At 36.8% G+C, this 26106-nt stretch overlaps 2 protein-coding genes and 1 pseudogene across 8 annotated transcripts in view; 2 read left to right on the forward strand and 1 right to left on the reverse strand.

The window, feature by feature from the left end:
• SPARCL1 (SPARC like 1) overlaps nt 1-10139 on the forward strand; it is a 49860-nt gene extending 39721 nt beyond the window's left edge. For both annotated transcript variants that reach the window (XM_007074704.3, XM_007074706.3), the window contains 4 exons: nt 820-956; nt 3128-3276; nt 3893-4041; nt 9697-10139. In XM_007074704.3, coding sequence (XP_007074766.2) covers nt 820-956; nt 3128-3276; nt 3893-4041; nt 9697-9725 — 464 coding nt within the window. In that variant the 3' untranslated portion in view covers nt 9726-10139. The remainder of the gene's footprint in view (nt 1-819; nt 957-3127; nt 3277-3892; nt 4042-9696) is intronic.
• Nucleotides 10140-19795: 9656 nt separating this feature from the next.
• LOC122238158 lies at nt 19796-19923 on the forward strand (annotated as a pseudogene).
• A 2869-nt stretch (nt 19924-22792) lies between these two features.
• NUDT9 (nudix hydrolase 9) overlaps nt 22793-26106 on the reverse strand; it is a 39491-nt gene continuing 36177 nt past the window's right edge. For all 6 annotated transcript variants that reach the window (XM_042984212.1, XM_042984213.1, XM_042984215.1 and 3 more), the window contains 2 exons: nt 25035-25119; nt 22793-23550 (listed from right to left, as the gene is read on the reverse strand). In XM_042984212.1, coding sequence (XP_042840146.1) covers nt 23372-23550; nt 25035-25119 — 264 coding nt within the window. In that variant the 3' untranslated portion in view covers nt 22793-23371. The remainder of the gene's footprint in view (nt 23551-25034; nt 25120-26106) is intronic.

Raw genomic sequence — 26106 nt, forward strand, 5'->3', positions numbered from 1 at the left:
TAGATGTGGCCATATGAGTTGATTTGTCCAGTGAAATTTCAGCAAAAATCATCCATGTGAGTTCTGGGCAGCTGCATTTAAGAGCTAGCATATGTGTGGTCCTGTATGCAGAGCCCTCCTGTCAACTTGTATTGGCCTTGAATGTACAACACAGTGACTGTAATTAACACTGCTGTATAGTATATCTGAAAGTCGCTAAAAGAGTAGATCCTAAAAGTTCTCATCACAAGGAAAAAAATTTTGTAGCTAGTGAGGTGATAGTTAGTGAGGTGGTCATTGCACAACATATGGATGTCAAGTTATTATGCTGTCCGTCTTAAACAGTGTTGTATGTATATTATATTTCAGTAAAACTAAAAAAATTAAAAAGTTTTTGTTCTTTTAAGTCACTGAGATTTAACATTGTTACCACAGGATAATCTAATTTCCACTTTTTTCTCTTTTCTCCTGATAAATAGTTCTTGCAGCCTCTACCCTCCACCTATAAATTTCAACTTTCTGATTCTAGAGCAGTGGTTCTCAGACCTACCTGCATATCAAAATTATTTTTGGAACTTTTAAATCATCCTGATGCCCACATTCCACCCCAGACCAATCAAATCAGAATGTCTTTGAATGGAAGCTGGCATCTGGTATGTTTTGAAAACACCACAGGCAGTTCTGTTGTGCTGCCAGATGTAAGGACCCACTGCTGTGACAGTGGGACAGTGAGCGTACCGTCAGTCACCAGATGTTATTAAGCTTTCTGTTATGAGGACGTGCCATAAGATAGGAGTAAGATCCAAAGATTAAAATCTATTTTCTTTCTGCTTGGAACAGCTATTCCTATTTGTACAGACTTTGAAGTGACTCAGTTTCCCCTAAGGATGAGAGACTGGCTCAAGAATATTCTCATGCAGCTTTATGAGCCAAACCCTGAACACGGTGGATATCTAAATGAGAAGCAGAGAAATAAAGTAAGTTATCTACAGGTCAACTACTCAAGTGTCTATGTACAGAGCCTAAGAAAAAAGGGTATGTGTGTTGAGGGGAGGAGGGGGCCTACCTCCCTCTGCATATCAGCAAGAGCCCACTTGGTTCGCCACACCTGCTAAGTTCACATGCAGTAACAGAACAGTAGTGGTCACCATTCATGCCACAAGGTTTGAGACATGGCCAAACCACCCCCATTCCTGTCCAAAGGGCAGTGGCCTGAGCAAGGACTCTTCACCTCATACCCCAGAGCAAATCCTGGTTGAGCAAAGGGAACCTCCATTCAGCATTTATATATTCAGGCCCAAACATATTATTTAAATCTAATAATAGATTTAAATAAATTTAAAAGATTTTTAATACATCTTTTTGCCCTCATAGACCAGACAGATTTATGATATAAGAGAAATCCCTTATTTGCAATGTCAATAATATAGTAAGATTTAAAAGTGCAGAATATTCATTCCAGAAGTTCTCAGGGAAAATGCACTCATCAAATAGCTATTGAGCGCATCCTGTGTATCTGGAATTGGTTTACATGATGGGGATACAGCAATGAACCAAAGAAAAATCTCTGCCTTCATGAGCTAACATCCTAGGAAAAGAGACAGACTCTGAACAAATAAGTGTGTGTGTGTGTGTGTGTGTGTGTGTGTGTGTGTGTGTGTGTGCGCACGCACATGCGTGTTTATAGACATATTGCAAATATGAGCATACATGCAAATATATAAACATGTAAATAAATATGCAAATATATAAGGTACGTCAGGTGGAATGAAACATGCTATGAAGAAAAAATTAAACAAGAAGGAAGGTGTGCATTAACTGTGTCAAATGCTGCTTACAGGTTGTAAAATGAGGAATGAGTTGAGCACTGATTTGGCATGTGGTGGTCACAGAGTTAACCTTGACAGAAGCTGTTTCTGCAGATTGGAAAGAAGAAAAGCTTGAGTGACAGGGTTCATCAAAAGAGAATAGGAGGAAGGATGTGGAAGCACCAAGTATAGACAATATATTCAAGGCATTTTGCTAGAAAGAGGAAAAGTGAAATGGGTGGCAGCCAGACAGGAATGTGAGTTCAAGAATCCCATCTACCAGTGGGAGATAGTAGAGGATGTTTGTGTGCTTCTGGTAGGACCCTAGTAAAGATGGTAAAACTAATAAGGAATAGAAAAGGTACCCAACTGCCATAGGGTGGTTTTGAGGAGATGGAAAGGGGTAGGCTTCTGAGCACCAGTGAAGGGTTGGGTTTATATTCAGAGCACAGGAAGTTCATCCATGATAACAAGGAGAGAAGTTGGTGGATGTGACCATGGAGATGGGTAGTTCTGTTCTAAATGCTTCCAATTAGTTCATGAGTAACATCATAAGCTGAGAGTTTTATATGCATTGCCCAGAAATAATTTCTAGCCTCTCTTTTTAATACATCATGGTGAAAGTCTTGAGAGCATTAGATGCAAAACAGGGAAATTTTAATGGGGCTGACCAAATGGTGTCACACCACAGCTGATTCTGATCAGACACTGGACAGAAATACTTAGAGAATTAATAGTATGCCAATGTGGTGATTGGGACTTTTCACTAACCAACAATTTTGCCTAGGTCATTTCAGGCCTTTTCATTAAAACCTTCTCATAATTTTTTTTTAAATTTTTTTTTAATGTTTATTTATTTTTGAGACAGAGAGAGACAGAGCATGAACGGGGAAGGGTCAGAGAGAGAGGGAGACACAGAATCTGAAACAGGCTCCAGGCTCTGAGCAGTCAGCACAGAGCCCGACGTGGGGCTCGAACCCACAAGCTGTGAGATCATGACCTGAGCCGAAGTCGGACGCTTAACCGACTGAGCCACCCAGGCGCCCCAACCTTCTCATAATTTTAAGGAATGTGATGAACAGTACTCAGTTAAAAGAAAGATCAAAAATACTTAAATATCTTCTAAAAACCACAGGTTGTATTTTTTAATGTTGGCTGTTATTCTGTGTAGAAATAAGAAAGTCTGTATAGTGTTGACTAGAAAGGATTTCATTCGGTCTCATGATGGCCTGGGCTTGTTTTCCTGTCATGTCACTGTTACTCTTCGAGTAAAGTTTACCAGTGATAATTACATTACATTTGTCTGATTCTCTGATGATCTTCTCCCTTCCTAATCCCAGGTCAAGAAGATTTACCTGGATGAAAAGAGGCTGTTGGCTGGAGACCATTCCATTGACCTTCTCTTACGGGACTTTAAGAAAAACTACCACATGTATGTGTATCCTGTGCACTGGCAGTTTGGTGAACTTGACCAACATCCTATGGACAGGTAAAAACTCTTAACCTTCACATTACTAGGTCATCTCCCTGATAGAATGTCTAATCATCTGTACAAAGATACTTCTAAACAAATCTAGGAAGTTTCCACCTCTGTTTTAGAACACTGACATGCCAAACAAATGTGGTTAGTGTCTAAACACAAAACTGCTTTGAAGATAGCACAATATGGCCACACCATGTTTCCCAAGTTTAGATATTAGGACCCAGCCTATAGCAGAGACTCCTTAACATTCCTTCTCATTCTTAATCCTGAATTCCCAAGATGTTCTGATTGGCCCAGCTTAGGTCAAGTGCTTACATCTGGATATGTACAATTGGGTATGGTCAGTGGGTAAGAGTCAGGCTGTACAAACATGATTGTTGGTGGGGGGTGAGGCACATCCCTATAAATTTAAGTTGGCAGGAGAGTACTTCCCAGTGAGGAAGGAAACTTTGTGACATCTCAAGTGCTGTGTATCTTACCCATAATTTTGCGCCTTTTCATGCGTGTACTATTTATTTGGCATTCCTAGCAATCTTGTGGAAGAAAAATGCCTTGGTTATCCTAAGAGTTAACCTTCATATACAAGCTGGTCATTAATATACCACCGTTTATTTCATTGCAGAGTCTTAACACATTCTGAGCTTGCTCCTTTGCGAGCATCTCTGGTGCCCATGGAACACTGCATAACTCGCTTCTTTGAGGAGTGTGATCCCAACAAAGATAAGCACATCACCCTGAAGGAGTGGGGCCACTGCTTTGGAATTAAAGAAGGTAAACTCATCATCAGTCAGGGAAAGGGGTATCCTCTTCTCCAGGAGAGCACCAAGGCCTGCAGCCCTCCTGGAGAGGTCCTGCTATGTGCTCAGATTAACACCTAGGGACAGCAAGGTGGCAGCATCCCAGGTAGGACTTCCTCAGGGCACATGCTGTCATTGCAAGGTTACTTCATACTTCCCTTGATGATACTCTTTTTTTCAGAGAGTAAAAGTGGGAATACTTAGGGGATCACAACATTGAGTTCTTAGCAGTTGGCGAAGCCTGAGAAAATGATGTCAATCCAGAGAGCTGTGCTACCCTTCTGAAGAAGGAGGGATTTTACGTCATTTCTTAACCTGACTATTGGTCCAAACTTTAAAAAAATCATATGTGAAGAGTAAAACAATAAGTCTGATTCTGCCAGTGGGAGATGTCAGAAAAATCTTAGAATTCGTTACCAACTCACTAAAGATTGGGCCTCATATCACAAGTTGTGTCCAGATATTATGCCTTCAATCTATTACTGCATCTTCAGTGGCAAGAATAATAATAATCAGAGGGTTCTTTCTTTCTCCCTGTGATGGAGGAACTTAAATGTAGATATTTGTTTTGCCAGTCTATGTCTTAACATACTTCCTTTTGTCTTCCTAAGTTAAAGCTGATTTTTGTTAGCAAGCATGTTTTTAATAATCAAGATTTGAAAGATTCTCAAAAAATGAGCACTCAAAACTGCTTGCACAATGTAAATCAACAGTAAACAACCTCTAAAGCAGAGGTTTTATATGTTATATTCACAACATACAAGTAGGATGAATGTACAGCCAACCAATCATGAAAAGTAAGTTCATCAAAGGTCAGAATGTCTTAAAAGGAGTCAACTTGTATGACATTCACTTTAAAAATATTCTTCATGGGGCATCTGGGTGTCTCAGTAGGTTAAGTGTCCGACTTTAGCTCAGGTCATGATCTCATGGTTCATGGGTTTGAGCCCTGCGTCTGACTCTGCTGACAGCTCAGAGCCTGGAACCTGCTTTGGATTCTGTGTCCCCCTCTCTCTCTGCCCCTACCCCACTCACACTCTGTCTCTCTTTCAAAATTAAACAAACATTTAAAAATTAATATATTTATTATATATATTCTTATATATGTAATATATATTCTTATATATATTATGTGTGTGTATGTGTGTGTGTATATATATATATATATATATATATATATTCTTCATGATATGTAGAATGCCTTGAAATTATAAAGAAAGAGCTGAGAGTATTGAGTACTTATTGATAAATAGGTAAGCAGAAAGGGTTAGCTCTTTGCCTCTACAATATTATTCTGTGAAATAAGCACAACTGTAAGGAGCAAAGAATGTATATTTTTGTAACCACCAAGTGCTGTATATTGGTTGCCTATCACTGCATAACAAATTACCCTAAAGCTTAGAAGCTTACAAGTTCACAGTTTCCAAGGATCAGGAATCTAGGAGTTGTTTATCTGGACAGTTCTATCTTAGGATCTCCTCTGAACTCGCCCACATGGCTACTACTGGAAGACTCCATTTCCTCACCATGTGGTCCTCTCCATAGGACTGCTCACAGCTTGGCATCTGTGAGAGAAAAGAGAGCGAGAACCCAAGACTGAAGTTATAATGTCTTTTGTAACCTAATCTCAGAAGTGACATACTTCTGCCATATTCATTTGGTCACACAGACCAACTCCTGCTATAATGTGAGAAGAGGTCTTAGAAGCTGTGACATATTATTTATACCCTATTAGCACTAATAAGAAATTAATAAGCTGTTAAGACCCCGACCCATATAAATAATACCAATTTCCCTTCTAACGTCTATTCTGTAAGTACAGTACTTATAAATTCAAATATATTCCCCAAAATGGCTAAAACTACTTTCCTAATTCCCATGTTAAAAAGACAAAGTGTACCCAAGTACAGCTGCCCCACTCCCTCCACCATTATCAAAAGGGGGAAACGTAGCTGGGACAGGATATATTGTGCCCTTTATAAATTTTTTTTAATGTTTATTTTTGAGAGACAGAGACAGAGACAGAGTGTGAGCAGGCAAGGGGTAGAGAGAGAGGGAGACACAGAATCCGAAGCAGGCTTCAGGCCCTGAGCTGTCAGCACAGAGCCCGATGCGGGGCTTGAACTCACAAACCGTGAGATCATGACCCGAGCCCAAGTCAGACGCTTAACCTCCTGAGCCACCCAGGCGCCCCAGTGTGTGCCCTTTTATATGGCACTTGATTTTAACAGAGTGATTGAGTTTGAACAGAGTCCATTTATTTAAGGAAACCAGTTTCACTGTTCCTCTGAAACTTCTGGCAGCTCTTCAGCATGTAGGCTCACTCAGGCTCTGTGCTGGGTGGTTGTCTGGGAGGAGCAGGAAGGGCTTGAAGTTCAGCGACTCCAAAAGCTCCTAATGATCTTGTTTGTTCACTGTGGTTTGGCCATGATTACATTATTTTGAAGGAGGGAAAGAATTATCACATAGTAAACCAAGAAAGCAGATATTTAATATTCAGTCAGAACAAGCAAACAAGTTACGGCTTTGGGCTGTAGCTAGGGAAAGCAAAACACAACAAAATCTCTATTTGTAAGTGTGCCCTTCCTTCCCTCATGGCTGGGAAATCCATGAAAGGACAAGATAAATTTTAGCCATGGCCATTCTGAATTTTAACTGCCTTTTATCTGGGCTAGGTGTGCTCGAATATCCAGCTCTGTCATGAGTTAGCTATGTGAGTTAGGGCATACCACTTAACCTCAGCAAGTCTCATTTTCCTTCTGTGTAAAAGTGGGGTTTAATTGAAAGGTAGAGGAGTAATGTTTATTTGGTGTTCATGACATACCATTCCACATTAATCTTGAGAAAAACCCTCCAACTGAGACTCATAGGCAAACGAGTCAGATCATGCAGGTCCTACTGAGCCAGTTAAAGACATTATCCTAAAAGTACTGGAGGATCACCAAAGTGTTTTAAACAAGGGAGTGGTTTCACTGGATTTGTACTTAAGAAAGATTCTTTTGGTTACATGGTGGAGAAGCCAGAGAACTGGCTGATTTGCCTGTGGTAAATCCAGGCATAGCTGATTAGAACTTGAACTAGAGCAGTTACAGTGGGGAAAAAGAAAAAGAAACACACTCAAGATAATATTTAAAAATATAAACATGATATATTCAAGAATATAAGCATATTCAAGGTGTATATAATATAGAAGTAATAAGTATTTGCTAGGAAATATGTGGGGGCAGGGAACAGACAGTTGAGAGATAGAGACAAAGGGAAATATGACACCCAGGTTCTGGGCTCAGGCCAGGCAAAGAGACAGAGGAACACAGACAGAAAACACAAGCACAGAAGCCGATTTTGGGAAGATGATAACTTCCGTTTATGATGTGAACTTTTAAGTACTTGGGAGACAATGAACAATAGATACATGAATACATGGGTCAGCTTTTCAAGGCAACATTTTAGAATGTAAGTACATAGTTGAGGATTACAAGCATACGGAAAGTAATTAACGCTATGGAAGGGAATTAATTCCCCCACAAAAATGTGTTGAGCCACGTGGGAAAAGGTCTAGGGTTGAACACCAAGGAACCAAGAATAAAGGATAGAGGAGAAAGAAGGAGTTCATGAAGGAGAATGAGAAGTCTCCTGAAAGGAAGGAAGAAAACAGGATTGTGCCATTTCAAAGGAGGTATTTGAAGAGGAAGAAGAGATCACAGTGCCAAATACTGCTGAGACGTCAAGTAAGATAAAAAACTAAGAACGGTCCTTTTACATAGAAATAAGGGTATCCTGGGTGACCTTAGTAAGAGCAACCTTGATGGAACAGTAGAGATGGAGGCCAGATTCCATAGGTTGAGAAACAATAGATGAGAAAGGGTAAAGAGTGGCTGCTTGAAGACAGGAAAGAACTAAAAAGGGGTTTAAAGTTGAGGGAAGCATTTCTGGGAATAAAATAAGCTTGAGCATTCATTCATTCATTCAACAAGTGTTTACTGATGGTCCCCATAGTGCCATGCACTGTTCTCAAGGCTGGCTATGCAGCATATTTGCATGTTCATGGGAAGGGTCCAGTAAAAAAGGAAAGATTAAGGATATGAGAAAAACATGGCTGTCTGATTGGCTTAGTAGGGCACGCCACTCTTTATCTCAGAGTTGTGAGTTCAAGCCCTATGTTGCAGAGCCTAATTTTTAAAACTTTTTTAATTAAAAAAAGAAGAAGAAAGAAAAACAAAAGAGTAAAATTAGGGGGAGAATTTCTGAGGCCAGAAGAGATCCTGGGCATAGGCAGAGGATTAGCCTAAAGTCAAGGAAGGACATCTCTTATCCAAACAATGAAAAGAAGGCAAAAAGTGTGAGCACAACAGTAAGTAAATTTATAAATAATGAGACTAAAATATTCATTTTACAAATGAAGCCAGTGTTCAAAGGAAATGTACCAAAGTTCATAATCTTTCCTACTCTTGTGTAAGACTTACACTGAGCAGGAAAATCACCTGGTGTCCCAGACAGTGTAGTCATTTGGTATGCTTCAGGTTAATCTGTTTAACTATTTGTTCAACAATGCTTGAGTGAGGGTGGGCCATACCGGTAAGAGTGATCTTATACCCCCTAAAGGATGTTCTCTCGTCCATAGGTGTGGCAACAAGTTCTTTTACAATTACTTGGTTGGAAATTTGATTTAACTGACCCTATACTTCTATTTATTTCTGTTATATCTTAGCAACCTTTATAGGTTAGTATACTTGGCATTTCTTGGCTAGGTCTCTATTGGTGCTTCTCAACCTTACATTTAGAACTACCAATGGAGTTTCTAGATGTACACATGCCATTGGCCCACGTCTGGAGATTCTGATTCAGGAGGTCAGGGGTAAGCCCTGAGAGTATATCTTTTTTTACTTGAAGTATAGTTGACCCACAATGTTACATTAATTTTAGGTGTACAGTACAGTGATTCAACAAGTCTATACGTTATGTTGTAATCACCACAAGTATAGGTACTGTCTGTCACCATAAAACGCTATTATAATACCACTGACTATATTCTCTACGCTCTGCCTTTTATGCTTGTATCTTATTCCATAACTGGAGGCCTGTACCTCCCACTGCACCCATTTTGCCCATCTCCCCATGCCCTCCCCTCTGGCAGCCATCAGTTTCTGCTTTTTGTTTGTTCTTTTTGTTTTTTAGATTCCACATATAAGTGAAGCTATATGGTATCTTTTTAAAAGTTTCACAGATGGGGTGCCTGGGTGGCTCATTTGGTTAAGCGTCTGACTCTTGGTTTCAGCTCAGGTCCTGATCTCGCAGTTCATGGGTTCTAGCCCCATGTTGGGCTCCATGCTGACAGTGCAAAACCTGCTTGGGATTCTCTCTCTCTCTCCCTCTCTCTCTGCCCCTCCCCACCTCCCTCCCTCCCTCCCTCCCTCCCTTTCTCTCTCTCTCTCTCAAAATAAATAAGTAAACTTTAAAATGAATAAATAAAAGCTTCATAGGTGGCACTGATGCCCTATCAGGTTTGAGAACTATCCTATAAGTCTTATTAGATAGTTTCTCTAATCCCCCAGTTCTATCATTGTTTGTTTATATTACAACTCTGGCTGTTTTCTAAAAATGTGTTTTGTTTTGTTTTTGTTTTTTACAGAAGACATAGATGAAAATCTCCTGTTTTGAATTAAGATTTGAAAGAATTCTAACATTCCAGCATCCTTCTCTGTCCTGACCACTCCTGAAAATATATGCATCCATGATACTTGTAGATTTATATTTAGCAAAACTTTTGCATGTGTGAGATCACAGTAAGAGTAATGGCTTGCTGACAGTGTATGCACTAAGCATTTAACATTAACTTTGGAATTAAACTTTAAAATAAAGTCTACATATGCAAAATCCTGTATGCTGTTTGTGAACACTTTCTACATCTGTTTGTGAGATACTTCCTAATTATGAAACTTGAAGAAAATACTACATTCGTTTTGTTCATAATATCATGTACACTTCAAGAAAGTGGAATAATGCTCTTTTGTCATTAATGTGCATTATTTTCAGTATCTTAATATCCTAATAAAAATCCAAATGCTTACTCAAGTTTATTTCCAGTCATTTATTTAAACAGCTATATGTGAAAGACCAACTCAAGGCTTACACTTCAAACCAAATTATAATTGTGCTTCCCTAGACCCTACTACTTAAAAAAAAAAAAAAAAAAAAAAGGCAGGAGTATGGTTGGGAGAGATGTTTCCTGTGGGAAACAAATATTCAGTTATTAAATGGTAGATGCTTTTTAATGTCCTTTGTCATAATGTAACTTCAAACAGAAAAAAATAAATCCAAGTGCTGTTTACCAAATTCAGTTTAAAATGTGGATGATTATGCACTGCTTGGTACAACTGGTTCTAGCTCTTGTGCAGCTGTCCGTGTGTGTTCGGGGAAGTGGAGGTCCTGCAAATTTTTTGTGTGTCTCATATACTCAAAATAAGGGTAAAGACAACACAGACAGAAAGCTCTGAAGTGTCTTAATGTTCAGTGTAGTCAGAGATAAATATTACTACTGCAATTTTATAGCAAGAAATTGTGTCATAAGAGAAACTTTGTGTTTTCATTAGGACTCGTTTTTGGTAACTGTTAATACAGTACGGGCTAGGTTACAAAAATAATAAAAGATACCATAATAGAGTTTTTCCTAAGGTCTGAAACAAGGCAGTAAAAGAAACTGTCAACTTCTATATTCTACTTACAATATCTATAAGGAAATAAATTATTTTTATTATTTTATTTATGTTTTATTTTTTTTAATTTTTTAACATATTTTCCTATCTGAAATGAAAGATATCAATGCAATTGCCTTTTGTTATTTTTTCAAATAATCAAAAATGTGTTGCTGTTGTTGTTGTTAAGAGCCTTGATAGTCACTGAGACAAGGTACCTCAAGGAATTTCATCTGAAGGAACTTATGGAAGAGTATGCTTTTTATCAGAAAAATTTTCTCTGATTAACCTCAAAATTTTGTTTGTGTCTTTTCTTAGCTCTGAGTCACTTGTTCTTAGACATATCACACCATGTCATTTCAAAATAATTAAGTTCAGTTTGACTAATCGAAACATAAGTATAATTTTTCCAACTAGGGAAATAATTTTAGAACTTATTCCAAAATTCAAAACGTTCTTATGTGTAGCTGCAAAGAAATGTCATGAGGTCTTAACCAATAACAATTGTAAATTTGTGAATTTGTCAGGAATGGTGAAATTATATTTGGAGGTGATTAGACCTAAATTGCCATTTTTAAACATTTTAGAAGAGTGAAAAGTGATTTTAATTATTTTTTAATATTTATTTTTGAGAGAGAGCAAAAAAGCAGGGGAAGAGCAGAGAAAGAGGGAGACGAAGAATCCAAAGCAGGCTCCACACTATCAGTGCAGAGCCCAATGGCAAGGCTCAAACTCAGGAACTGTGAGATCATGACCTGAGCTAAAGTTAGACATTTAACTGACTAAGCCATCCAGGTGCCCCAAAATGATTTTAATTCTAAAGACACTACCTGTTTATTTAAAATGTTTTCTTTGAAAGTAAGTTCATTTTGAAATAATAAATGGTATTTAAAATAGAAAGTTCTAGAGCCTTTAATTTTTCTGTCCATTAAGTCTCCCTTGTGTATAGCTGCCCTAGATGATATATTGTAGAAACACTGTAATATTCTTGGTAGCCACAATTTTTAATTGTGGATTATTTGTGATAAAGATGTTGCTCTGATCCCAACTGAGGAGATGAAGTTATTTTCTCAGTAATCAGTCTTTAAGCCTCTCTCTGTGTGAGATACCTGAGGAGTTGGAGTTCTTAGTCTGCAACCAGTTATTCAGTTTAGCTTTAAACCTTGTGACTCATATTGCCCATGACCATAAAGGTATTAGTAATATGGCTTAAATACTAGATGGGCATACAGATTCTAGAAGATCACACTGTTCCTTGAATTCATTGCTCCGAGGGCCATTTGAAGCAAAGGTAATTACAAAGACATACAATATAATTTGGACTGATTCTATTGCACTGAGTAGAAGACTGTTAAGATATTCTTGTGTTGGGTAATTTAATGATATCTAATAGGCCCACTTATCACACAAAAAAATTCAAGGGTTTGGATCCAAAAGAAAGAAAAACATAAAGGAGAAACGTGAAAAAGAAGGAAAAGGGAGGTAAGTTGCCCAAATTCAGGCAAAGTAAAATAGCATGAAGGTAAGTCATAGTTGAGTTTAAAATACATCTAAATTAGTTGACTTTTATATTAGTGACTTTTATAAAGAGATATACCTTGTTTCCGATGCTGGGGACAAATCTTAATGAGAATATGATGGGTTTGATTTTTCTTTCAAAATTTAATTCCAGAGTACAGTGGTTGGGTTTGAAATTCATACGGTAAGTTAATTTGAATTAAATGTGATTTAAGACCATAAAAATGTTTGCTTTCAGAATCTACTGGCCAGGAAAGACCACACTGATTTACTTGTTTTATTGAATCCACTCATATTGTGCTATTCTCTACCAACCCATTTGCCTTACAAGATTTTTCCCATATCATTTTCTCCTTGAGAAATTATAATTGTCAGTAACAGCATCCAGGCTATGTAAAGGTCTAGTAAGTCTCATGGGGGTAGAAGCTTAAGGTGGATTTATGTGTATATTATAAAAAAAAAAAAATCTCATTTGAGCCACTGGTGATATGTCCCCAATACTAAGCATGACGCAACAGTGGTGTTGGAGATTGGTGGGTAGAGACTGCAAATTCAAATAAGTTCAGGGGCCAAACAAGTATGTTGAACTATGAGATTATAAGGAAGTGTATGAAGTGTGTGCAATGTTATGAGCCAGAGAATGCATGTCTTGTCTAAAGGCATCCAAAGTTTTTTAAAGCTCTGTTCTAGGCTTACAAAACCTGAATTGAGGCATAATTTAGCCTGACCACTATTGCAATACCTCTAACTAAGCAGCCTATTTACGACAGGAATGGGACTTAGAAAAAACTAAAAATCTTCTAACCCTTTAATTCCAGACTCTTCCTTCAGAATGAAAGTTCTCCTCTTGGCTGGCCTTTTGAGCACTGCCGCTGCTCTGCCCATCCCTGTGAGTACATCGCCTCCATTTTCCACTCCATTTCCATTCTAGAGCTAGTATTTCTGGGCTAGGAGGCATATCCTGTATCTTTTCCTTTCACAAAAGAGAAAGGTAGAGTCCAAGGAAGTTATAGAATCAGGAATTTATCACTGTTCCTCAGCCCAGTGGTCTCAGCACAAATCTCAGTTCCACATAGCATCTGTAAACCACGTGACCTTGAGCAAGGAACTAACCCATGACTTCCCAGTCTGTAAAATGAGTCCTAAGAACTACCTCAGAGTAGTGCAAATATAATAAAAATGTTTCTAAAGCACATAAGAGTCCTAAGTGGAAAATAGGAAGTTCTCAAATAAATTTAGGAAGCTAGAACTCAAATTCCACAGTGACCTGGGTCTTAGTTATGTAGTTTGAATTGGGTTTCATTATAATGCCTTTACCCCAAACCATCTCATGCTGACTATACCCGTGCCTTCCACATCTATACAAATGAGATCTCTGAGTGTGATCTGTGTCGATTACAGTCTGAATACGGAGGACACCAAGTAGACAAGAAATCCTCTTTCCTGCACATTTTTTAACAAAGGAGCTTTCAAAGTGAGGGAGCTTTCAAACTTTGTGTTTGGGGATTCCAAATTTAAATTTACATTTCTACATGCTCTTCACTTTGAACTTCTAAATGCTGAGAATGAAATTGAGATCATTGCTGATTCGAAGATAAAGAGGCATGCAACATGTAATTACTCTTAAGAAATGTAAATAAAAACGTCATTTGGAAATAAGTTTAAAAGCTAAAAGTACACCTTCTAAATCACTGGACAAAATTAATTCAACCTTTCCCCATTGGATACACAACTGCTTTTCATTTCAGAAGTGAAGGTACACCACTGACCAGCGTAACGCTCAATAGTGGCTTGTTACCTATTCTCATCAAATCTCTTTGTAATAAATAATGTCTTGCCATATGTTGCTTTACCTTGTTGCCGGTGCTGTTTTACAAGCTTGAACCATCTGGAGGAAGTTCCAGTGGACAGGTAAACTTCTAGTTGTTTTTTTCAAATGACATGTTCATCATTTTAAAAGTTTACAGTTGTCTGAAATGACTGGCATCATGTCTCTTTTTTTCAGAGACTTGGTTTTTACCCGCCACAAGGACCATCATTTTTTCCTCAGATCCTGTTTCCCCCACCTCCACAACTGCCCTTGGTAAACATGGGTTTGGGGAGTCTCAAATTGCAAACAAACAAACAAACATTAAAAAACCACTTATTAGTTAGATGATAGTTATTAAATTTAAAATTTGGGGCTTTCACATGTTGCCAGGCACGAGCTATTCACACCCTCTCCCCGCATAGCCTGCGGGGAGTGTGACAAGGAGCTAGCAAATTTTCCCCAAAATTTTTGGTGACTTCTTTCAATGTCCTATACTTGCCATCAAAAAGGTGTTTATACTGAATTTTCTTTGACTGTGATGAGCCTAGTTGCACTTCATGAAGGATATACTAAACTCTTTCTATAATACCTGTTCTTTTTCTAAGTCATCTTGCTACTTACTTTTTTCTAAAAAGTTTTTGTTTTTTCAGCTTTCTCCCACAGGTCAAACAGTATAATTATTTTGCTCTTTCTGCTGGATCCTCTCCAACCTCTCCTAATGTCTGGATTCTTGGACATCTTTTAATAAAGCCCAGAACAGTGCTAAATATACAAATAGAATTTCCTTCACTTTATATGTAATACTTACATTTGTACAGACAGATAGCATTCAATTGATATTTACTGAGTGTGTACTGCATGATAGGGTCTATAGTGAGTGCTAGAAATACAAAAATTATGAGCTAAGTTCACAGTCTGATGAGAAAAAGATTCATAAATGTAAAAATGTATTTTGATAAGTACTTCTAGGTGCAAATACAAAGTTGGCTTAGGCTGTGGGTCAAAGACTTCATTCACAGAGGAGACATTACCTGAGCCAGATCATGAGGGATGGGGGGTGGGGGGGCGCGCACTGCAGGCAGAGGGAACAGCAAATGTATCTGAGGGACCTGAGGACATGGCAGTTTGGGAGAAGAATGATCAGTACAATGAGGTTGCAACACAGATTGGAGACATGTTAAATTTGGACAGTATTTAAGCAATGATGCTGTGAAAAATTCACACACATTTTAAAATAGCATCTGGCTTAACTTCTTGTCTACCACCTATTTTTAAAATAAACATGATTTTGCATAGTGTTATATCTAAATGTAATAAGCACCTTCCTTTTGCTTGTATTTAACTTCAAACTGTTTCTCAACTTTAAGTAGGCTTTTGGAAATTTGTCACTAAAGTTGAGGTCCTCAGTGGAAGTCTTTCCCTTTAATGTTTTCACGTATCCTACTTGAATCCTAGCCACTAAATTTCTGACTACTTGGATTTATCATTAATTGCTAATCATTTTGGTTTTAGTCAAGGGGCGGGGGCATTGTTTCCCTTTTGTGGTAGTGGTGTTGTTGCTGCTGCTGTTGTTGTTTTGGCTGAAATCCAGAAATATTTTTTTCAAATTAATGAAAAATTCTGAAGTTTTGGTTTATAATTAGAATATAAGAGTCTCTGTTAACATCTTATGTAAATCTGTGTGGCAGTAAAGAATCCCTAGCATTTGAAGTGGAAACTCTTCCTTCCACCAGATGGCAGAGTAGTATTAAAAAGCAAGCAAAGAATCAACTACTGTAGACAAACTGGTGGTGAATTTGCAAGAATTATCAAACACATCAAACAGATTCCTTTTGGCTTTAGATTTGACTAATGAAGCAAAAGAAGCATATGTCTTGAGAGAGAAAAAAAAATGATTTAAAATCCATTAGAATCTAAGCTCCACCAAGTAGAAGGTGGGCTCGTTGAGAGCATATAATTGTTCAATAAATATTGGATGGATGGATGGATGGAAGGATAAGTAAATTAGGAAAAAAGCTAAAACAAAATTGTTTTATTCACACTTCACTTGTTTTCCTTCTTTTTTTGTAGATTCCAATACCTTTTCCTTTTCCTTATTATCCAAATCAGGTAATTATACTTAAAGTTTCCTTTAAGAAAGTATAAAACAGTGAATTATTTATAAAGCCCATTTTACCTCTAAAACCTTATGCTTCCATCTGCCATTAATGAGAGAAAAATACATTCTAATTGAAATGGAATCTGTCCTAGAATCCTTTGAACTAGATTTAAGGTTATGGTCGTGTTATAAAAGGATTTCATTTTTTACAGGATTTTGCTGAATGGAGGGAAAATTACATGACGAGATTGACTTAGTCACAAACCAAAAAATATGTTGTATATATTATAGCATACTGTTACTAAATTTTTAAATGATACTATTACAATGATAGGGAATGACATTATTAAAGTATTTCTTTCATAAGGAAGTGATCCTAAAATACAGTCTTTGCTCCAACCCAGTGAGCCTAAGTTTAATGATCTTTCCGAGAAGTCCCTGCTATGTTTGGAGACCACGAAAGAAAATGTGGACTATATGCTTCCAGAAATATAGGTTTGAAGGGAGGATGGGTACTTAAAATATTAGTGAATATGAATCTTAATGCCATAATTTTAGAAATCTAAGAATTCTAAAAAGCATGTGTTCATTAATCAAGGTAATATAAAATGTATAACATAGAAAAGATAGTTAAAATGCTGAATTACAACTCCCTGATTATTTAACTGCATTTCCTTTATTCTAGGTCCTGACACTTAATGATCTTATAACGGTAAATATATCTGCCCTGTTAATCTATAAAGTTCATAGACATATTACATTCAACTCCCTTTATAAGATAGGCCAGCTCATCATAAAAATTTGTCTTTATTAGTCTAATTCATTTGGAAACAAAATAAATCACAGCTATTAAATTCAAAGTCAAAAAACAATCTCAGTTCATTTCTACATTCTACAAACAAACAGTGCTACATTCATTATTCAATTCATACAAACTATAAATTGACAAAACAACCTTTTCCATCACTGATGAGGGTGAAAGTGAAGAGTCAAAAGACTTAGACTTACAGAATAAATTCCTTTTGGAGAAATGAAAAAGACTTATTTCTTCACTAATGAAGCATTAGCATAAACACATTATACATTAAAGATTATCAAAGCTAAGTTCCAATAGATAATGCTGCTTTTTTTTTAGATGAAAGGCACACAATTCAATTTTTTAATAAGGCCCTTTATTGATACAGTAAGTTATTCAGAATATTAGTTCATGAAAACAGAGGAGAAATACTTGAGTGGAGTTACAAAAGATAACACTGGAAAATTCCATTTCCTTATCTAAAAACATATTTTTCATACTTAAACATTTTCTGAAATCAAGACACATCTCACAACAGATACATTTATTCTAAGATTTCTTTTTTCTTTAAAATACTATCATTTAAAATGGTACATTTTACAATTGGTGTATCTTAGAATCAGGGACATGGCAGTATTTTGTAAAAATGTCAGAAACTTAGGCCTAAATCATTCGTGTGCCGGAGATAAAATTTTTCAGGATTTGAGACTATTTAAAGCCAACCATCTTGAGGAATATTTAAGTGTCCCAGAAACTTGAGACCAAACAAGCTTCTGAGTCTAATCAATAAGAACCTAAGTCTCTTGAGTTCAAGTGCTAGTGCTCTTCCCATAATCCACTCTGTTTAAGCAATGTTATAGTCCATTTCCAAATGGCAGACAATAAAAACTCTAGCATATTTCTAACGAAAAATGTTTTAGGAAACTGCCTTCAATGATTAATCATTAACGATTACAAAATTGGCAAGTTCACCTTTATATCAAAACCTGCAGAAAGAGCACTGGCCTGTGGTTGGAAAGCCTAGATTCAAACCTCTCTTAGATTCTAATTTCTCTCTTGATTTAAATCTCTTTTACAATTAAATTAGCTGTGTGACCCTGGGTAAAGGTATCGGTTTACCTCCCAGGTCTCTTCCAGTGCAAATATACTCCTCAGATACAGGACTCATTCACATTACCAGATCTGGACACTTAATACCTATTTATACTTTCTTTTTTGGAAAATTTTTAGAAGTACTCTTGGCCACAACCTATATCCTGGAAAGAATTCTGACAGAATAACTTCTACACCTGCCATACCTTCATAGCCCAGGATTCTCCCAGGAATCCTAGTTAAGTCAGAAACTTGGAAGAGTCACCCTTAAGAAACAAACACCACCTCAGGTATTGTTCTTGCCTAAGCAAACATTGGGACAGTGTTTGACTTACATATTCTTGCATACACACCGGGATGGACAGCTCTACAAATACGAAGGGATTCACTTTCTTTCACTGGTCAATTCCTTGAGCAAGCTGCCAGTCTGTTACGACAGAAGGACCCGTGGAAGCTGCAAAGCAATACTTTTCCAGTGACACCGCTTGTGTAAACAAACTCTTGAAGCCAAGTATTTATAGTTGTCCTAAAATTTTGGGTCAAGTATCATTCACATAGGGAATTTTCATACTTCAAGAAACCTAGCACTTGCATGGATATGTACACAGTGAGTTTCTTAACTGTTCAAGTTTTTATTCTTCAGATACAGTAAATAGAATTACAATAAGATATTTCTGTGAATTAAGGGAATTTAAATCTAGATATTGCACATTCATTTTAAAATCTTATATCATGTAAATAAACCTCTAAATAAAATGGAATTCATTTTTCAATAAAAACAAATTTTCATATAGAAAATTAGCTTATATGTGTGCTAAGTTACAAATATGTTAAAAAAATAAGCCCATTAACAGCACTAGCATTGATCGATTTTTCTTCTTTCAGTTAATCACTTCTATTCTGAACGAACTTGAGGTAAGTTCATATTAATTTTAATTTTAATGTTTATTTATTATTGAGAGACACAGAGAGACAAAGCATGAGCACTGGAGGGGCAGAGAGAGGGGAGACACAGAATCTGAAGCAGGTTCCAGGCTCTGAGCTGTCAGCACAGAGCCGGATGCGGGGCTCAGACTCACAAACCACGAGATCATGATCTAAGCGGAAGTGTGACGCTTAACCAACTGAGCCACCCAGGCGCCCCTCATATTAATTTTTAAGTTATTATAAAGTATAAACCTATTTAATGGACTGAAGGTAATGCCTTTATTTTTTTATCTTTTAGGGCTTCTTTGGGGTAAGACTTTATTTCTATGATTATATTGATAAAAACAAGTGACATTTAAGATCAGGAAAGGTAAGAATAACTCTCCTCAACTATAAAAATATATGGCAGAATCAAACCCAACTGACTTACCCAAATTAGAGCTCCTGAGTTATAAACTCTAAACAATTTAGATCAGAATTTCTGCAGGTCTAAAAAGGTATTTTCATAATACCATGGTATTTGACAAAATTTCAGCCTACGAAGTATATGCAATGTTAAGAAATTTCAAACAATAAATTTTTCCTCAAGCTTGTTTTTGTTTTATGGACAATTTATAGTAAGCAGAAAAGTCTGCTGTGAAACTACCAAATCTAGAAATAGCCTCATTTCAAGGCAAGGCAAAACATCTCCTTAACACCAAAGCATCAGCTTGCTCGATGGAGAGGCTACAAATCTTGAGACTTCTTTGACTCTCATCCAAGTTTGTTCTCACTTTAAAATATATACAAAAGATAAGCTTTGTGCAGTGGGTGTATCATAGCCAATGAGGTTTATCCAAGGCACGATTATTGCTAATTGAAAATACATACAAAAGATAGATATATTCCTTTTTTAAATATCTGAATTAATGTCAATCAAAATTATTAATTATATATAAATTAATGTTAATCTACCTTGAGAGAAGCTAATGAGTCAAAATATTCTGAGTCCCAATTTTGAGAAAGAAATTGGATTTCACCCGTTTTCCTCCTTATACATTTCATTGCCCCCAAATGCTTACTTAGTATTTCTTACCACTTCAAATGCTCTTATCAGGCCATCAAAGGCCAAGTGGGAGAAGGGAAGTGCTTTGTTGCAGAAAAACCCAGTTGAGGATTCAATTTATCAGCATTTAAGATGTAACAGGATCATGTTATTTTCTATCTGCCAATACACATGATTGTATGAATACTAACCCATCAGCAATAAAATAACCATAAGATGGGAGATGTGAGTGGAAGCAAAGAAGAAATCATGGCAAGAATACCTTCATATAATAACTGTAATCTGTATTGTTTATTTTGGCAGAGATAATTCTCTCCCTCCTATGTCAGAAGTTATATACTAAGGTTAGTAAAATCTCCAAATATCTTTCAAGTACTACTATATATTTAATTTTTTTTTTATCTTAGGAGTTTAATAGTCTCAGGTCACATCCATATTGATAAATTAATAGCATGATGAAAGGTGTACTGATGAAAGCAGTAATTAGCCTACTTAAATTATAAATGCTTCCTTCAAATGATGTATTTTTAAATCAGTTTATTAAAACCTCACAAATATGTTACAAAATAATACCAATCACCGTTTCTTATACTGTAAGAAAATATAGCATTTAGCTTCTAAAAGTGGTTGGAATTTTCAAGTGCCAAATATTCAGGTTTTAGATTGTTATGTTCTTACTATGCAAGTTTAGCATATGCTTCCATTTGAGTCTGAAATGCTGGCAAGACAAACACCGAATTGCCACCACATATCCTTAGGTTCAGATATTATCAAGGAAATTCTCTTTGGGTTCAAATTATGCAAACAGTTACAGTGATGCTAATTAAATCAGCTGTGACCTTAAAGTCAAGTCATAAACCATTAAGTGTGTTACTGTTAACGTGAGTACTGCTTAAATAATATATAATCTTCCAAACTGCAGACTTAACACAACAAATCATCAAAGCTTCAGGACCTTAGTAGGGAATACAATACAGAATAAGTTTCAGAACCTGGCAGACCTGGATTCAAATCCCAGCTCTGTCCCTTACTGAATAACCTTGGGAAAATCTTTAGAAGGATCATTTTCACCTGTGAAATGGAAATAATACCACCTAACTTCAGAGGATTGTTGTGAGGATTGCATGATATAATGTAGATACTCAGTAAATGGTATCTGTTATTACTATTTTACTAAATAGTAAAATATTTTTAGATAAAAAGTATTCAGACAGTATTCTTCCTTACACCTAAAATATAAGAAAAGCAAATATGGCATCAATATCACCTAGTGATATAGGAGCAAATATTCCTCCAGAAAGGTCTTCAACTAAAATTTTAATATGGTTTTTCTTATTATAGATGATGCTGGATATTTATAACACTTATCAGAAGATTACTTCTATTTTATAATTTTGCATACTTTAGAAATGTTCCAGAGAAAACTCTAAAATGCCATGAAGAATTCATTATCAATAGACCATGTGCTTTAATCATTCTTTAAATAAAATATTACCTACTATCTTTTCTAATGTCAATTTAAATGTTTCAACACTATTAGATGTAAGTAAATGTTGACCTTCAGGGAATTGCTCAAACTTTCTCAAAAGCTTTTGTAAGCAGCTTTAAAAATTCTATTCAGTGCCAGGAAAAAGCAGTCTCTTCCTGCCAAACAGTAAAAGTAGAATTCAACTCTGATTCTGGGAGAAGGCCATCCTACCCCTCAGCTAGTGAGCGGGTCATCCTGGTCAAGCACAAGTCCCTTATTACATACCAGGGACCAGGATTTTATGGATTTTAGAAAATTAATACCATACTTAAACCTTGTAACTCTTCCAGAGGGGTCTGAAACAGCATCTGGAAATCAAACATTCTAATGTTTCTCAGCAAACCTTAAGTCGCACTAATGAGGAAAAAGCTTCCTGTCAGTTTAGTTCAGGTTTACCACCAAAGTAAAAGTAGCTTTGACACTAAATTAGCAGGGGTTGAGGGGACTTCTGATTTACATTAGCCCAAGTTCTGTTCTCAAGCTACAGAATAAGCCTAATACCTTTTTCAAATATGTGAAGAAAAGGAAACCACCATGTCTCTATCCCTTACACCTCCTTTTCTTCAGATGCCCCATCTGTAACCCAACTAGAATGAAGACGGAATTATGATGGTCCCTACTCAAGGTTGACAGGAGTAAATATCATGGGATTTTCTCAATAAATATCTTAGCCAGGATGTAATACACATGTCCACTAAGACAAGTATTATTTTCATTCTTCTTCCCTAAGTATCTAGAACGTCAACAACTCTTTCCTTTCTCTGGGAATTATTATGTTAACGGTGGGCCTCTCAAAAACCTATTCCAATCCTTATTCCCTTCCTAACAAATAATATGTTTAACTCTCAAAGGCTTCCCTCTCTCATTTCAATCCTTTCTGAACATCTATTTTTATTTTTATTTTACTTCTTAGAGAAAGCATGGGTGGAGGAGAGAGGCAGAGGAAGAGAGAGAGAGAATGAATATCCCAAGCAGGCTCCATGGTGAGTGTGGAGCCCAACATGGGGCTCGATCTCACAACCCTGGGATCATGACCTGAGCCAAAATTAAAAGTTGGACACAACCAACTGAGCCACCCAGGTGCCCCTGAACATGTATTTTTACTTTATTTATGATACATACAGTTACAATAGAGTGAAATAAATACATCAATTTAAATTACTAATTTCCAGGACATATTTTTAAATTCAGAATTTTTAAAAAATGAGAACACGAGCTGTTCATTGATATTGATCTTTATTATCAAGATCAATTTCCTCAATAAACTGGTAATTCTGAAGTCAAAACAAGGTTTTCATTTTTTAAATCAGCTTCAACAACATCACATAAAGCAAATAATTTAAAGACAGGTTAGACACTGGCAGTGTTCTCCTAAAGGAGCCTGATATTTATGCCAGGAACATCCTTCAGACCCTAGATCAACAGGAAAAAAAGAAAAGAAAGAACTAACATGGAAGGCAGAAGTAATGGCTGACCCTAAATTTATCTTTATTGAGGTTATGGTTCTTCAAAGAGCATCAGCTGTTTCGATTTGGTTTAAACCATGCTTAAATAGAATACATAAAAAATATGTTGTTTTTATTTCTTCTGACTGGAAAGCAGAAAAATTATGTGTTGCATTTCATCATATTTACTAATTTTATTCTGACTAAAACCTTCTAAATGCAAACAGTTTTGAAAGTGAATGAAATAATTTCCAAGTGACCGTGCCTGCCCCCCTTATCTATCCTATGAGCTCTGTGGTACCGCCTTCTTTTCACCACGTGCTCTTCTGCACTTGGCTGACACAGAGATGAGGCTACAACCCGCGACACTCAGCATCAGAGTTCTCACTCCAGTGTGCATCTCGTTTCTCTGCCACAAGTTTGATGAATTGAGAGTGACTGGCATAAAGCTGGAGTTGATCACTGATGTCCACCCATTTCACTTTTCCAGCATCATCTCCAGCTTCTAGGGTAAGGTTATCCATTATCTCACCTATTGCCAAAGCACAACATCACCAAGAGAAAGTAATTCATTTATTTATGTCCTTTTCAACATAACTCTGTAGCTTCAAGTATTCTTACTGAAAACAATTTAAATCATTATTGTATTAGGTGCCCCAGGGAATTAATAACTAGAAGGTTCCAAATTTTCCAAATGCCCAAATTTTAACCACATTGCTAAATTTTAAGTAGAGGCACCAGTAAGGAAGCTTTTCTCTTTAAAAAGTAAGAATATTGGCTTTAGCTTTAAAAAAAAAAAAAAAAGTTCGTATTAAATGAGTATGAAACTTACATCAAAACAAGTTCTAGAGGGATTGGAGATTTAAATGTAAAAAAAGAAAAACAATTATTGGCAATTCATTTTACACTCTTAAGTGGACCTTTCTAAAATAAGCATGGGGTGGGGGGCGCCTGGGTGGCTCAGTCGGTTAAGCATCCGACCTCAGCTCAGGTCACGATCTCACGGTCCGTGAGTTCGAGCCCCGCGTCAGGCTCTGGGCTGATGGCTCAGAACCTGGAGCCTGCTTCCGATTCTGTGTCTCCCTCTCTCTCTCTGCCCCTCCCCCATTCATGCTCTGTCTCAAAAATAAATAAATGTTAAAAAAAAATTAAAACTCTAAAATAAGCATGGGGGTGCCTGAGTAGCTCAGTCAGGTAAGTGTCTGACTCTTGGTTTCAGCTCAGGTCATGATCTCATGGTTCACTGATAGCACAGACAACATGGGATCCAGCTCTGCATCAGGCTCTGGGCATATAACTTGGAGCCTGCTTGGGAGTCTCTTTCTCCCTCTCCCTCTGCCCCTTCCCCCCGTGCCCCCCCCCCAAATAAATAACCATGACACCAAACCAGAAATCGTAAATGAAAATATTTATATTTACAAATAAATATATTTATTAAAATCTTTATAATTATCAAAAAAAATTAAAAATAAAGCTCTTAATCACTGTTGGGAATGTAAATAGACTATTTCTGTAGGACAATTTGGCAATGCTTATCAAGAGCTTTTAAAAAAGCAAATGCTGCAGCACCTGGAAGGCTCAGTCGAGGAGCCAACTCTTGATTTCAGTTCAGGTCATGATCCCAGAGTCGAAGGACTGAGCCCGTCATTGGGCTCCATGCTGAGCATGAAGCCTGCTTGAGATCCCCTCTCTCTTTCTGTCTCTTCCCCTCTCCCCCTGCTTGCACGCTCTTTCTAAAAGAAGAAAGGCACCTGGGTGGCTCAGTCAGTTAAGCAGCCGACTCTCGGTGTTGGCTCTGGTCATGATCTCATGGTTTGCTGACAGCACAGAGCCTGCTTGGGATTCTCTCTCCCCCTCTCTCTCTCTGTCCCTCTCCTGCTTGCTCACGCTCTCTCTCAGAATAAATAAACTTAAAAAAAAAAAAAAGAAAGAAAAGGAAATTGCTCTTTGATGAGAATTCATTCCGCAAATACCAGAGTGCCTCTTATCAAGTCAGTTTAATAAACACAAGTTTACCTGTTTCATCATGGTAGTTCACAGCTTCTGTCTCCATCCATGCATTATCAGTGTTTCGAGGATCATCGACATATCCTTTATATATCTATTTTTAAAAGGAAGCAGACAAAAAAGGTGTACAGTCAAACACGAATGGGCGGAGCAGATGCCTGCTACATCGGAAATGTAAATATCCTATTACAAAGCAGTGTGCATATAATTAACTGTACATTACAAAGTTAAGATGGTAAATTATATGTCATGTATTTTTTACTACAGTAAGAAAAAAGTGCCAACCTAAAATTGTCAGGAGGCAATAATTAAGCATTTATTTATTATCAGAGAACTGCAATTCTGGGTACAGAGATGTGGGTAGCAACCCAGCGTCCCACTAGGGAGCAAAGTCAGAGGTTTTTAAGATGGAAAGAAAATGCTTGTATAAGTTGTTTTCAAAGAATTTTGATTGGCGTTGCTGCAGAAAACTAATCTTGAGTGAACATAATTGGTTGCTAAGGCTATCACTAAGCAAGTCCCTTTTGTAGCAAGTTGCAGGTGTTTGTGTAGTCTTTGGAGTATTTGCGGTTTAGCCCAGTTTAAAAGATCAGGGCTCCACCTGGTGAGGAAGTACGTAAGTCCCACCTCCCTAAAGGCCTCTCAGCTCCATTTTAAAACCCCTTGATAATAAGTGACTCCTTATTTCACCTTTCACAAGTGAAATGTAAGTATCATAGAAACTTTCATGTAACATTCCACATGCTTGTTTTAAATTTCCTAGGATAAGTATTCTCAAGGTCAGCTTTAAAATTCACAAAACCCTCAACTCTTCAGACTCTAATTTCATAATTTGAGAATAGTCTTATTTGCGCCATATGACTTTTTTAAAGGCTCTATAAGTATTTTTCTGTGATTATATATAAGTATATTTTATATATATATATAATTTCTGTGATTATAGTTTCAGACATACAAAGATTTTTTTAGTTTAAAAAAGAAGATCTATAAGTAAATTTAGTAAAGACTAATACTTAAGCTATTAATATAGGGAAAGATTTGGATCTAGCCATCTAACACAAACGTGACCCCAAAAGACTGA

The sequence above is a fragment of the Panthera tigris genome, chromosome B1 (assembly GCF_018350195.1).
Source record: "Panthera tigris isolate Pti1 chromosome B1, P.tigris_Pti1_mat1.1, whole genome shotgun sequence".
In the NCBI taxonomy this organism is placed as follows: Eukaryota; Metazoa; Chordata; class Mammalia; order Carnivora; family Felidae; genus Panthera; species Panthera tigris.